Genomic DNA, 15,923 nt, shown 5'->3' on the forward strand with positions numbered 1-15,923 from the left:
CCACACAAATATTCCTCACAACAACAGATTAACAAAAGAATTCAAAGAAAAGGTGCCAACATGCAGTCCTCTGTTCTTCAGCCATATACATGCCTAGTCTAAGCTTAAAGCTTAAACATTACAGCATTCAAAAAACTTCCCATTACCTTGGAGTCTTTGTCTAGATTACTTGTCCTTTGTTAGCTCTACCGGGAACAGGTAGCCATCAAGGCCAGGTATGAGAGTTCCTTCCTCCAGATGAAATCAACAGCAAAGAACCTTGTCCCCCTGATGTCCAGGGGGTGAGACCTTCTCTTCTTATCCTTTCCAGGAAGAGATAATATCTAGCATTTGACATCCCCATCTTTGTCACCTCCTAAATTTTACATTCCTATCAGGGAGTGAGATTAAGTGGACACCCCCTCCCCATCTTTGTGGGCTCCCCACTCATAATTTTATAACATTAAAAGACAGAAGGATGATAGTGAGAAGCAATCAAACATATGGACCTCAGAGCTACAGCAAAGCAATCTTCTTGCTGTATCATCAAATTACTTTCTTCTTTTGGAGATATTTGATCTATCTTTCCAAACATAACATTGTTCTTGCACAAGGGTAAGCACCACATTCTTGCTTTGTACAGCAGGAAGGGATAATGGACAGAGGTGCTACATTTTAATTCAAGCTCTTGTGAATATGAGAGCTTTGCCTGAGTGATCATGACTTGAGTTCCTGCATTTGTGAGAACATTTGGAAAATGACAACCCAGCCATGCACAATCTGTATAGTCATCTGCTATCCTTGCGGATGACTGTGCAATAACCCTGTGGTTATTGCACAGGAACTCCCTGATTCTTCTTTACAGGAATTATATGATACAGTGCAATAAATATAGAGACATGTGCTTTACATTTTCACCTTCCAGTCAAAGTATTTATTTATTTATTTTAAGCAGCTGTTACCCTGCTTTCGTAGGTGGAGACTTATCCCATTTCACAGGTAAAGACTGATGGGCTGGAGCCCATATGTCCCTGCAGTGGAACAACTGGAGAGGTAGTTTAACTTATTTCTGTTCCCTCTGCCCAATCATCTGTTTCAAAAGAAAAGAAATGTTTATGGTTTCTTTTCATTTTTACAAAGATAGATGAAACAGAGGCGAGAATTCCCAGGTGGTCAGCAGAGCTCCAAAGCTCCCATAAAAAACACATATGTCAGTAAATTGCCTATTTAAAAGCTTCCTTTGCTGATAAAATATTCTAATTACTGCTGCTTGGTTTAGAAGCTCCCCGCTCAGAATTTGTAATAGCTGTAAGAACTAAGGATAACATTATTACTTCATTAATCCACCCTGCTGTGATACAGGCACAAAATCATCATGCCTTTAGTGACCTCTGCTACCTCCAGCAATCATAAAAGATGCAGAGAAAGGCCAGTGCCTGGCTAAGTTGAATTAAAGACTTCTTCTCTCTTTGGGAACTGTGTTTGCAAAACTATTCCAGAGTACCAAAAATTTGGCTTCTGTAATAAGCTCTGTGGAATGCAACTGAATCAGTTTCCGGAATAAGATTGCAGCAGCAATCAGTGCAGATTAAACTGAGAGCATCCCATGAATCTGGAGAAGAGCAAGCCCCTCGTGTGCTAAGTAGGAAAAGGATGAACTAAAGCAAAGAATCTTGTGGACTCCACTGCAGAGTATGTTGGGGAGGGGCATTTTGCACAGCAGTAATTTTGACATCAAGAGGCTTTATTGCCCATTTTGGCTAATATTCTGGGTAAGGATATCTACTATGTACTTGACAGAACAGAGTACTGGTTCTCACGTTCTTGCCACAGTTCATCTGAATGATACTGACTGCTACTAATGGTTTCTCTGAGATTATCTGAGTGTAAAACTTATCCATCACAATTTTTATCCCACTGTTGCTCTAAAAAACTCAGGTTCATATCCGTCTCTCCCATTTTACCCACACAAGAACATGTGAGGTAGGGCAGGATTAGAGAGAATAACTAACCCAGGGTAATTATTCAGTGTGTCTTTTGTACTTGGGGATTTAAAACCAACTTTCCGTAGGCCGAGTCCAGCAATCTAACCACTACACTAGATTGTTGTGAGCCGCCCTGAGCCTGCCCCGGCGGGGAGGGTGGGATACAAATAAAAAGTATTATTATTATTATTACACTATACATCATCAGATAAGCAAATAAGAACTGCATACTGAGCTCATCATTCTGTTTAACAGCTGACATCCAGATGCCTCAAAAAGCTCGCCAGCAGAGCCCAGAAGGTAGCAAGTGCAACTATGTACTTGTTCCTGGGCAGCTGATGGGATGAACATGATAGTTCAGAGACTGACTGTGAACATGGAGATTTCATTTAGCTATAATGGCTAACAGCCACTGAAAGATTTATTCTCCATCAAGTGGTTACTCCCTTTTAAAGAGGTCATCGGCAATACTGAAACAAATAATTCTTTTCCAGCAGGTTTTATGTTAGGCTCTTGCTCAAGTCTTGCTACAGTAAAACAAGGCATGTGCACTGTTGAATGTATACCCTGCCCTTCACTATCTGAAGTCTTATGATCTCCTTTCTCTTCCTCTCCCCACAACAGACACTCTGTGAGGTAGGTGGGGCTGAAAGCTCTAACGAAAACTGCTCTTTCCAGAACACCCTCTGAGAGAGTTTTGACTGACCCAAGGTCGCTCCAGCAGTTGCATGTGGAGTGGGGAATCAAACCTGGTTTTCCCAGAAAAGAGTCCACACACTTAACCACTACAGCAAACTGACTTTTTGCTGCAATCCTGAAGCCGGTGCAAGTTAATGGATTTTTCCATGGTCAGCTACAGCAAAAGACGACATCATTTTATGTATTCCGTATTCTTTATTATGTGCAACCAAAACATCAATCAGACCTAGATGGATAGAAATAATCCTGACTCACTATGCCCCTTGTCACAATGGCAAGCAAACAGACTGGTCTGCCTTCCAAGACTGAAGGAGTCAATTGGATACCAGAATTCCCAGGGGCATAAAATCATGGTCTCAGAAAAACTGCCCTCTACCAAAGGAGAAAGCAGCCTGCAAGTGTCACTATGCAACTATCAATACAATGGTGAAGATTCTCAGAAGGCAGAACTTAAAGCAGCAAAAAAACAAAAAAGTATTTTGAATCAATTCATCCAGAAAAAAATAGTGTAATCTGCTGAATGTTTTCTTGGATACCTGAGGTGCATGATAATGTGGAAATGATTGTACTGTACAACTAGAAAATGTTGCTCTTTAGCACTTTGAATACCAGCATTTCTTTTTAAATTACATAATAAACCTGACCTTAGAATCTGAGCTCTTCAAAATATATCTTTGGCTATTTGTTCCCCAACTTGAATGCATTTAATGTTTTCAGCCTTCTTTTGTAGAATCAGTTCTTTCAAAAAAGATATACAAATACATACATCATAAAAAAGACTTCCCTGCCATGTTGGACTGCACTTTTAAAGCCTTAGAAGTGCTGTGTAAACAGAAGGGATTATGAAAGGTTAATTCTTCACAGAGCCAGAGAGCCTTGAGTGACAGGCTGTTCCAAGAGATCTGATTGGTTAGCATCAGCTGAACAGAGAAAGATTTTTGAACTGGATGCTGAGGAGAGATGCAGTCTGATTTCAGCCCTAGCTGAAAACAGTTGAGTACTGACAGTTTCAGAATTCAACCCTGACCGAGAGCACTTTTACAAAGAGAGAGAAATTGGGGAGAGATGGCAAGGAAGTTTGGAAAGTGGGCAAAACCTCCCATTGAGGCCAAAGAAAGGAGACAGAAGGTCTTCTAGTGGGAGAAGAAAATTTGCTACTTAGTCAAATAGGGAGAGTTATCTCTGAGGAGTACAGAGATCCTGGGGGCCTGCTATGGTTAGAAACTGCTTGTAGAAACATTTAGAAGAAAAAGAAATTGGATTTATACCCCACCCTTCAGCTGGCGTCTCAGAACTATTTACAATCTCCTTCTTTTCCCACAACAGACACTTTGTGAGATAGGCAGGGCTGAGAGACCACTTGAGAAAACAGCTCTGAGAGAAGAGTGACTGACCCCAAGTAACCCAGCAACTGCATGGGGAGAAGTGGGGAATCAAACCAAGTTCTCCCAGATTAGATTCCGCACACTTAACCACTACACCAAACTGGCAGTCAGTTAAAAACTCAAGATGAGTACTGGTGTTTCAAGAGAAGGGATTTGGATACTGGAAAAAAGACACCAGCCTTCTGGAAACCAAAAGCGTCAGAGAATACTCAAAGTGTGCTGGAGTGTTTGGAAAACACTGAAATAAAAGCCTCTCAACATAAAGATTTAAGTCACTGGGCGTTTTCGCACAGACCTTAATCAGTAGTGACGCACCTCTTCACCGCGCAGGATGGTTTTTGGCGGTTTCCATTTGCGCCGCAAAAGCCGCGGGACTTTCCGGCTCTTCCGGGTGCTCCGCGGCAATTAGTGCGAAATCCGCGCCGATCCTGCGCGGTGAAGAGGGGCGTCGCTACTGATTAAGGTCTGTGCGAAAACGCCCACTGTGAAAAGCTTAAGAAACTCTCATTAGCCAGAAACAAAAGAACTAAAGTCTATGCATGTGCTGATTTTACCTTAGAGTTATACATATTGAGTTGCCTCAAAAATTTCAGCCTCTGATTTCACCTGACCTTTCCCCTCTATGTTAAATTAAATATTTTGTTATTTTTAAATTTCAAAATGCCTCAAGCATCATTTAAGTTGTTTTCGTTTAAGGGGGCTCCTGATCCTTCCTTTAGGTTCCTGGGCTGAGTCAACAGTGAAAATATCATACTGTGACAGGGTGGGACAGCCAGAGCTCCTCAGCAAAGAAAAAAACACATTACTAGGGTGGCTCAGTCAGTAAAGGAAAAGAGAAACAGAGGGGAAAATCTTGCCTCTGAGAGAGAGAAGTGGATGGAGCCATCATACCTGCTTTCTGCAACAATGGCCCCAATTAAGGTCTCAAGATCCTGCTGAAAAATCCCAAATATTTTTAAATGCACAATTCCTCTGCTTTTATGCTTCTACTTTTAAAATATAGCCGAAAAGACTGTAATTGATGGACTCCTTCGTGAAAGATGCAGAACGTAAATGCCAGAACAGTAACTCTCCAAGGGGAAAAAATGCACTTCAGTTGCAAATATCTTAAGTCTCTGAACGCAGTGGGCTTTAAAGAAAGAAAAGAAAAAGCAGCAACTTTTCATTTCCCTTTGATCTGGCTTTATGTTGAATGGAAAACACTGTGTTGCAAAGAAATATGCTGGGAGCCTGCATACCCTCTGGGCTTTACAAAGCTGGATTTTGCTCAGACTCTGAATACATAAAACAGAAATACTGTAGAACCCACTTCTAAAGGAAGTTTCCTGGTACTGAGACATATGAACTACTTCTAATTCCTCCTCATATGTAACTTTTTGAACAACCCTAATCAGGGCTGCAAATTTGGAACCCATTCAAAGTTTCCCCAGTCTATGATTCTCTGTGCAACTGAACTCCAATGTGGTATCCAGGGGCATCATCCTATTTAGGTTCTAGCACCTGCTTGCTTTCCCTATGTCCTGCTGACCTATTTCATATGCCTTCATGATCCCTTTTTCAAGTTCCCTTCTGTTTGTCCCCCTCCACTCCCTTCACATTCCCTCCTTTTTACATTCCTTCTTCCATGTCCCTCTTCTAATGTCTTTAAGGTGGGCTAAAGGTAGTGAAAGGTGGTAGCTGTCTTTTAAAGAAAAAGGGTACTTGAAAATGCATGACTGCTCAAAACTACTTTGTCAGAACAACTCTACAGTCAACAGGCTGGAAAGGGATAGAGTGGAACCCTCACTATGACAGGTGAGCATAAATACAAAAAGCATGAAATGATGAAGGAGAGAAAGAAGAAAATGGACCCCTAATTTCCTAGCTCTTGCCACTTCCAGCACATGCACCCTCTAATGAAATCCATTATACACAGTCTATCATGGTTTACTCCCCTATGAGGTCCTAATCCAATAAAGATCCGCAGATGATAACATTAAGTAGAATCCCCGGTTTGATTTTTCTCCACATCTAAGAAAATGAGCTGTAACTCATGAAAGTTCATGCAGAAATAGATGTTATTCTTTGAGATGCCACTGGACTCTTGCTTTATTTTGATGGTAACTAAAGCCACCCACTGCAAATCATTCCAACAGGATAAATATTAGTAAACTTGCACAATTGCAGTGTTACCTGGATGTTTTCTTGGCCTCCTTCAAAATCTTTCACTTTTCCTCCTGAAAGCTTTATTTACCTAATTGAAACTTTATTTTTAAAATAGTTATGTGAACCGCCCTGAGCCGTTGAGGGGAGGGTGGGATATAAATCAAATAAATAAAATAAAGAGCCTGGGGAAAACCCATCTCCCTGCAAAGAATACACAATTATATTTAAATGATAGATTCTTTACACTCCAGAGAAACAAAAACAATGATGTGCTCTCCATGGGAGCCACTTATGGTGGCAGCCATGACTCTTTCGTAACATTCCAGAAGTGCCTACATAAAAGGTTTGGGGGCCCCTGTCCTAAGCTCTGAGGAGCAGACTGATTTCTTGCCCTGCATATTCTTTCCTTTTAAGTGGTTCAACTGATCAATGTCGCTTTTGGAGCATATTTAATCCTTAAGCAATATATCTATGAAGTAGGGTTGCCAAGTCCAATTCAAGAAATATCTGTGGGCTTTGGGGACGGAGACAGGAGACTTTGGGGAGGATGGAGACAGGAAACATTGGGGTGCAGCCATGAGCAGGGTTGTGACAAGCATAATTGAACACCAAAGGGAGTTCTGGCCAACACACTGAAAGGGACTGCATATCTTTTAAATGCCTTCCCTCTATTGGAAACAATGAAGGATAGGGGCACTTTCTTTGGGAGCTCACAGAATTTGACCCCCTGGTTCAATCCTTTCGAAACTTGGAAGGTGCTTTGCAGTGAGGCATTAGATGCTATGCTGAAAATTTGGTGCCTCTACCTCAAAAAACAGCCCAATACCGGCAGAACAATTCACCATTATACTCTATGGCTCTCCACAGGGAATAATGGGAGTGCCCAGCAGACATTTCCCTCCCCCCCTGGCTTTCCCTCCCTCCCTGACCCTGAAGCAGGGGGAGGGCCTCCAAACTGGGGATTCCCTGCCCCAACCTGGGGATTGGCAACCCTACTATGAAGGTGCTTTTTCTTCAGATTAATTTACAAAATCATATTTTCCAGCACACTGGAGGAATCTCCCAAGCATGCAGATTGCTACCTTGCCTCTGGGTGGCCTGGTTTTGCAGCTCATCATTTATATAGGAACCAACCAGTTTACTATTTAAAAGTCCATGTTCAGGGCCTGCAGAGAACTTCCATAGACAGAGCCAATCTGGAAATCTTGCCCCGTATTTTCTCTCAGCCCAGCATTCTCTAAAGTCTTCAGGGGCCCCAGCCTTTTCTCTTTTGACACTCAGCTCCCCTCAACATAACTACCCCCTTCTGGAGCCTATTAAGTCTGCATGAAGCCAATTTCCTCTTTTGACTAGTTTACAAAGTTTATTTCTGCATACCTGAAGAGTTCCCCCCTCCCACCCACCTATATAGGTCCATCAGCTTTGTCTGTGGGGTAGGACCAAACAATTTTTACTGCTCATATGGGGCAGTCCTTTTACTTACAGTGGAACAGATTCAACCATACTCCAAAGAGCCTTCCTCCAGCCTAAGGAGACTTCCTCCAATAGAAGAACCACCCTAGGATAGAGGAAGGCTTCGGGCTTTGCTCACGTAGTGGTAGGATAGGGTCAAGATCCACCCCACTGATGATGCCATTCTTTGAAGCATCAGGTCCAAGAAGTATCAGGTTCTCATACCACCACAAGAACAGTATATTTGAATGTCCACCAATGAAATGGCAGGCTGAAAGTCAAGCAGATGTTGGACCTTTCACAAGACTGGAGCGCCATGTAACTGTCACCAAGGAGCATTTGCTAATAACACTATGTGGTGAAATGGCTAACCATTGCCTAAAGGGGACAAAGTACCATATTAGTTGCAATACACAGTCACAGAAATTTTCTCACTGTGAGTGCTAGAACAGAAACTATCCCTTTCCCCAAGGTTACCCAGAAGGGATTTAAATATGTGTTTTCCTATATTTAAACCTGTGTGGGCAGAGGGATTGAAAGTAGCAAGGGGGCAAGAGAAAGACTGAGCCCCCTCTGCTGCCTTAACGCTACTCATCCCCTGCACAAGAAATTGTCTTTTTTCTCATTTAAAGAGGATGTCATCCTGCAATTATACACAATTGTGAGTAACCTGTAGCTGTGAACCTCACCTATGAAGCTCCCTGGCTGGCTTTAGACAGTCTTCCTGCCCAACATAACATTCAAAGCTGTTGTGATGACTAAATGACCCAATCTCATGAACATCACCTTTAACTTGGCAACAAAGTACAGGATAAACATGTGATTTTAAAAACTCCTAATCTCACAGAAGTGAATGGGAAGCACTTCTTCACACAGGACTCCACATGTGTATGCAGAGCCGATGTGGTGCAGTAGTTAAGAGTGGAAGACTGAGTGACCTTCAGCCAATAACAGTTTTTGCAGAACTCTCTCAGCCCCACCTACCTCACAAGGTGCTGCTGTGGGAAAAGAAAGGGAAGGAAATGGCAAGCTGCTTTGACTGCGTAGGATAGAGAAAAGCAAGGTAAAAACCTTCTTGTGCCTGAGAGATCTCACCATGATCCAGTGAGCTTTTGCCAGTACAGAAGGATATCACTGCAAGTTATCTGTCATTTGTTTCCGTGGGGAGTGGCTCATGTGCATTTATTTGCACATTAGTTATGATACCAAAGGCTCACTTTAACCCTTGAGATTCCATCCATACATCAAGTAACAATGCATATATATGTGTGTGTGTGTGTGTGTGTGTATGTATGTATATATGTACACATGTATATATATGTGTGTGTGTGTATATATGCATATATATATATATATATATATATGCATATATATATATATATATATATATATATATATATATATATATATATATATATATATATATATATATATATATATATGCATATGTATGTATGTATAGCAGATATTCTGGAATTGTCCAGGTTTGGAGGCACCTGTAATTTTAACACACTAATTTTCACATGCTGTGGTAGAGGAAGAAATTATATCACATGGAAATTAAAATTGTGGAAGGATTTTAAAGAGAATACAGGAGTGATTTAAGAGCCAGAGGAATGTTTGCAGTGTTGAGCAAATTCAGACTTAAGGCAAAATTTCAAATAAACCCAAACATTTAAACAGATGGATCGGAGGAAAAAGACTTGTTAACTATGCCAACTGAAATGTGACCTAGACATTTGGAAATCTTGTTATTCAGATACATAATAAAGGAGATTCACTGTATAAGCAAGCAAACCAGTGAGAAACTAACAGGAACTCTTCTACCCCCCCTACCCCGCACAGGCTTGCTGGGGTTTTATGTTATTATTCTAAAGACTACAGCAGACACATAGTGAAACAAAGAAATCTTGAGCCATTTGCTTCTGTGTGACTTTTGAAAAAAATCTTTTTACTACACAGAAGGGTTGGATGACACATCCCAAGACATCTACAAGAGTGTATCATGCCTTGATAATTCATCCTGACTCACTGAGTCTACTGAATGGAATAGCATTACCAGGTGCAAATGTATAATAGTCTATTTTGGAAACATAAAGTTTAAAAGATACACACACACAATGATCCTACTTGGATAAAAGACTATTCATTATTCTCAAGCATAAAAGAAATTTAAGATATATGGAGGGGAACACGTGTCTCCTTATGCATCTTTGCTTTCTCTTCTCCTCCCTTCACAGTTTCCAGATGTGCCAATCTTTCCACAGTATTTCCTCTAAAGTGCAATTCTATTATTGCTTTTATGGATACATCTTGAAGACATACACTTTTCAAACATAAAACAGTGAGGAACCAAAAGAATGTAAGGAGCCAGCATAAAAAGTAACATCAAAATATTCAGAACAGAATTCGTCCAGTGGCTTCAGACAAACATACCTACATGAACCTATCACCACATTCATAACATGAAGATCTTTTGATATCTTGTGTTTATACTAATTGGCCAAGTCAAGTGTAAAAATGTGTCTTCAAGTCCTTAAGCTTGGCAGCCAATTAAAAAAATACAGCTGGGATGGAATTCTAGTGGGAGCTCCTTTGAATATTAGGCAACACACCCCTGATGTAGCCAATCCTCCAAGAGCTTACAAGTTCTTTTTTGTACGCTCTTGGAGGATTGGCTACATCAGGGGTGTGTGGCCTAATATGCATAGGAGCTCCTGCTAGAATTCCACCCCTGATTACAGCCACACATGGAGAACATTGAAAATAGATTCACAAGAGCTAGAAGTTGTTAATTCAGATGTATCTGGCCAGTTATATGATGCAAATCTACACACATTTCTAGAAACTACTCAAACATAAGACTATCCATGCAATCAGCATTGCAAGAGGTCTACAAATATTATAATTTATCAAAACTTAGTAACATTTTCTGATAGTCTGCATTTGGGTATTGTGACATTTTTCAGCCTTATAAACCACACAGCATGATGTTTTGTATCTCTCAGCCTTTCAGATATGTAGCCCCCCCCACTTCCTCCTGCTTCTCACCTAATCACCACAGTCCAGATCCTTTTATTCCCCCTCCCCCAGTGCATCCCCCCCTTTTTCCTTTCCCTACTTCTCTCCAGTGTAACAACTGCTCCCCATGCCAGCCCAGTCTGTAACACTTCCCAAGACCAGCCACACCCCTGCTTCACATCATCCCATCCACAATCACCTCCACTACACCTCTGCCTACATGTGGTGATTGGAGAAACAACTGTCCTCTACAACAGCACAGCTTGCATCACATGCCCTGTAGGGTTTTGTGATCTCTTGTTAGATTTCATCCTCTTATGTAAGATTGGCAGGGCCATAACCAGTGGTGGGGCACAGAGGGCAGAGCCCCCTTTCAAATTAGGAATGCCTCTACCCCCACCCACTTTCATATTAATTTTTAAACAACTTGTTTAAGCTGCAGCTTCTCCTTCCCTGTGGTTTCTTTTCCATGGCTCCCCTCCTCCTCCTCACTTGCCTGCCCACGGAAGGAGGCACCGACAGAGGGAAAGGAAGGAAGCATGGGGCCTTACTGGGAAGGAAGGGGGAGGGATAGAAAGCTTGAGCCACATGGGTTAGCCGGCTGCTGGAGGGAGTGGTGGCTGGGCAGGATGTGGCAGGACTGTGCATCCTGTGCACCTGGCTTCGCTCTGCCCCTTGTGTTGCCCAAGACGAAGCAGAAGTGCATACACATACATGGTCTGGAGGCGTTCTGAGATCCAAGGATGTCTGGGTGAGGAACTTAAATTAAAATAATTACATTTCATTTCATTATCAGTGCCCCCCCATGCCCTAATGCCCCCCCTGGGAAAAAATTCCTAGATACAGGCCTTGTTCGGCCACCACTTCTTTTGGTAGGCCAGGCTGTTATCAAAGAGGAGTACAGGAGGCAAGGGCTAGCTGCTCTAACTCCCAGGTAGAGACAACAGAGACAGGGGCAAGGAGGGAGGCCCAGGAAGCCAGTGTGGGATAGTCAGGCAGGTGGCACATTGCCAGCCCTGAAACCTGCCACCTCAGATGACCACATTGGCTGGTCTCACTGGAGAGCCAGTTCTTTTCCTCTGTCCTTAGGTGGGCACATATGTCCTCAAGTGCTTTTTAAAATGGCTCCTTGCACATTTATGGTTGCCCAAGAGGGAAAAAAGTAGGACAAGCCTATTGCCCTAACAGCATGTATTATTTGCACAAGCAGCTTCTCTTGACTCTGTCAATGCTGACGTCCTCAAATTAGGTCAGATGGATACCTGGGGTTCTCCTTGTTTCTTCTAATCAGCCATGGAACTGTATGAATATCTCACTAAGGCAGTATAGGAGGTCAAGGGTCTGGTATTTTCACCAAATTCTGGAAGATGAAATTTTCCTCCAGGAAAAGCCATCCCTGTACAGTCTGAACAAATTCATCCAGTTCTACAATGGTTATCATTAGGGTAGGAATGGTGCCTTAGAAACAAACTAGTGCCTATTTTGTGCTGAAATACAACTGAGCTTTAAGCTTGAATAAAAGCTTTCAAACCGGACAAAACTATTTATGGGTAGCCATATCACCTTTCTCCCTCTGTATCTCTGGAACAGAAGTTCCTCTCTGTTGTCTTCCCTGTTGCCAAAAGTATTTGCTGCTTTCTGTTCAAATCCTAACCTAGCCTTCCTCTTTAGGCTCTTGGAGGATTTCATTAAAATTTTGATCTGGCAACTCAGTCCCTCGCTACAGGATATTATCGATGGGGCAGAGGCTAAAACACAGGGGTTCCACTCTGATATACTCTTGATAAAAAAGTTAAAGGTAGTCCCCTGTGCAAGCACCAGTCGTTTCTGACTCTGGGATGACATCGCATCACGACATTTCCCTGGCAGACTTTTTATGGGATGGTTTACCATTGCCTCCCCCAGTCATCTACACTCCGCCCCCCCCCCCAGCAAGCTGGGTACTCATTTTACTGACCCTGGAAGGATGGAAGGCTGAGTCAACCTTGAGTCGGCTATCTGAACTCAGGTCGAGAGTAGAGTTTGACTGCAGTACTGCAGCTTACCACTCTGCACCATGGGGCTCTTAATAAAGGACTACAAAAACAAGAACACATTCTAAGAATAGATTTTGGATATATAATTTACCTTTTGACAACTCTGCCTCACCTTTTGACAACTTGGGCAAGACATGAGACAGTTAACTATCCTGAAAATCATAACGCTACCATTGGCATACAACCAATTGGCAACCTTTGAAACAAGGAGAACAGCTGACAGGCTCCTGACAAATCACAAATGAATAGAACTGGAGGGAGGTGATAGAACGCAGCTGCCTTCTGGATATTACTCTCCACAATATTCACAGCAATTTATCTCATAGTCCATCTCCTAATCTCCATGAAGAACTTTAGTCTTAGACATCCAAAATTATTTTGAATGGTCAATTCTGTACAAAATTGGAATTTTGAAAAATTCTGGAAGTTTCATCCCCATATGTTGAATATATATTTCAACATGGGATGGCAAAAATTCTACAATGTAGCTTTCAATTACCTCACAAGCTAATTTAATCAGGGACAAAGGAGTGAAAGCAACAAAGCAAGGGTTTCACAAGGCATTTCTGCCCAGAGTCTTCCAATGGCCCAGGAAACAGAACGTATACACTATTGAAAGCATAATAGCCACCATTAAGAGTTATTAGTATGGGCAGGGGATATTCAGCTATGGATACAATCCAAATGTACCCTCCCAGATGGTCATTAAGACGAATTATGAGCTTAATTGCTCAAACTATGTGGCTGTGGCACAGGATAACCTAATGAAATTACCAGGGTTTCCTGGAGGCCCACGGAAATGCATATGCGCCATCTTTTAACTTATAAAAGCAATTAAGAGTTTGGGGAAAGCTAGACTTCCCCTGTAAATGCTGAGGCTGTCAGAAAGACGAGGAGAAAAAGAGGGGAGAGGGCCTGAAAAAAAAACAAGCACAGAGGAAATAGGAAAGCAAATAGTAAATGGTGGTGTTTGTGTTCCAACTGTTCCCAACTTGGTGCAGTAGGACTGGATGGCTGGATTTTCCAAAGTGAACATATGAACATATATGAACATATGAAAATGCCTTATACTGAATCAGACCTTTTGGTCCATCAAAGTCAGTATTGTCTTCTCAGACTGACAGCGGCTCTCCAGGGTCTCAAGCTGAGGTTTTTCACACCTATTTGCCTGGACCCTTTTTTGGAGATGCCAGGGATTGAACCTGGGACCTTCTGCTTCCCAAGCAGATGCTCTACCACTGAGCCTCAGTCCCTCCCTAAGTGAGTTTTCACTATTCCTCAGAAAGGCTTTTAGCTGTCTACAATGTTATTGTTTTTTCCTCCATGGAAGGTTACAGTCCTTTTCTCCTCCAAATAGAACAGTATTACCAAAACACTTCAGGGCAAAGACAGAAGACAATTTTTTTTAAAAAAAAAACCCTTTTAACATATGGATTTCTTTATTGTTTTTTACAAATCTCATCAGAGCACCAGAGGAGGGCAGATTTATCCTTCCCAGTATTTCCCTGATCTAAATTGCTCCTCCCTCAAAGCTGTTATTAGCTCTCTACTGGCAAAAAATAAGAGCACATGCCTTGAGGTAAAATGTATTCTGGAGAAACTGTGGTATTGAGAAAATGGTGCTGTTGAAATTCAGAACCTCCTGTGCCCATTTTAAAATGTTTAAAAAATTAGGAGATGCAGTCATGGATCTCTAATATCATGTTTGAGCTGACCTTTGTAAATATGTTGTGCCACTGGCAACCAACCAGTGACCAGAGAACTAAACAGCACTATGAATAAACAGGTTCTTTGATAGCTAAGCTGAAGAGTCCCCCTTCTTACAGATCTAAACTCCTTTCTAGTGCAGTTTCTCTACTCCCCCCCCATGAGACACACACAGCCCTGTGTCAATGTCACATTCTGAAAAGAGTATTCAGACTTATTATATTGATACAGTCCAATGTGCTGGGTATAAGCAACACCACTATCCTTTCATTTCACAGGCAAACAAGATAAAGTGGATAGGACAGAACCATACGAGCTTGCTTCATCCTTGTGTACTACTAAAACATTGTCTCTGTTCCTAGGTGTTGAGCAGATTCTGACAATATCCTTATGCTACTGTCCTGACCACATGCTTATCTTTTAATGGCACTCACCATGGTCATGAGCAAATACAAAAAGGTTGATTCCCGTCAACATCTGGGCAAGATCATCATAGCGACAGCAGTGTTCTCCAGCACCATGAGCCACAAATACCAGGCCCCTAAAAGGAGTATCAAAGTAGAAGTAGTGTTAGAAGACAGGGAAAATTCAAACAAGCAAGTTGCAGATGCAAAAGCAGCATCCACATTGCTATTTGCAAGTGTCAAAAAATTCCTGTTATAGAAAGCGGATTGTCTAACATTACAGAAATGTGGAAGAATTAATAAGCAAAGTCCTAGGAGTATTAACTGAGACATGGGAACCCACTGATAAGAGGAACTTGATACTATTTTTTTCCTGTTAGTCCTGCATTGGAATTACAACTTTCCCATCAACTCAAAATGCTTGTGAAAAAACAAACATCATATAGAAGGCCTGGAGAGCCATGTAGTTCTGTTTCCACATATGCCAAGGACTACAAAAGTGAGTGGATTGTAAAGCATCTGGCAGAACTACAACACATGACTGGTGGGCTGTACTCATCTTGTTGGGTCACACTTGGCATACAGAGAATCTGACACAGTTTTACAATTTTATGTCAGTGGTTTTGAGAGCATTGCATCAATGAAAGTATGTCGACCTTTTGGACTCCGTAAGATTCCACCATCCATCCAGTTCATTTTTTTATAGCTGCTTTCCCATCCAAGCATCATGGAAAGGCAGACAAGACATGCCCTAGAGGAACTGAGCATAGGCAGCATGTGAAAAGATTCTCCTGTGCACACTGGAATGGTGCCAGTTTCAAAACACTTCTTATGTCAGAGACCAAAGCAACTATACACACCCTTTGAGAAGTGGCTCTGGATTCACAACAACCTGCAATTGCTACAGACTAGATTAAAAATACCATACCAGCCTGCAATCAGTAAATCCATAGGCAGCAGTTTTAAACCCGCTTGTTAATTTCCACCAAAATCAATTTAGTAAATGGATTTATGACTGATCCACCAGTAATGTGCCTAACTTTAAACAAGTATCCTGAGTTTCTGGGAGAAAGGGGGGGGCGAGGAATGAGATAAACAGACTAACATTAC

General features: G+C 41.8%; 1 protein-coding gene across 1 annotated transcript in view; it reads right to left on the reverse strand.

The window, feature by feature from the left end:
- Window positions 1–15,923, reverse strand: part of MGLL (monoglyceride lipase) — a 134,303-nt gene that overhangs the window by 90,080 nt on the left and 28,300 nt on the right. The window contains exon 3 of the mRNA XM_060239693.1: window positions 14,844–14,950. Coding sequence (XP_060095676.1) covers window positions 14,844–14,950 — 107 coding nt within the window. The remainder of the gene's footprint in view (window positions 1–14,843; window positions 14,951–15,923) is intronic.

Source organism: Heteronotia binoei, chromosome 5 (assembly GCF_032191835.1).
Source record: "Heteronotia binoei isolate CCM8104 ecotype False Entrance Well chromosome 5, APGP_CSIRO_Hbin_v1, whole genome shotgun sequence".
Lineage (NCBI taxonomy): Eukaryota > Metazoa > Chordata > Lepidosauria > Squamata > Gekkonidae > Heteronotia > Heteronotia binoei.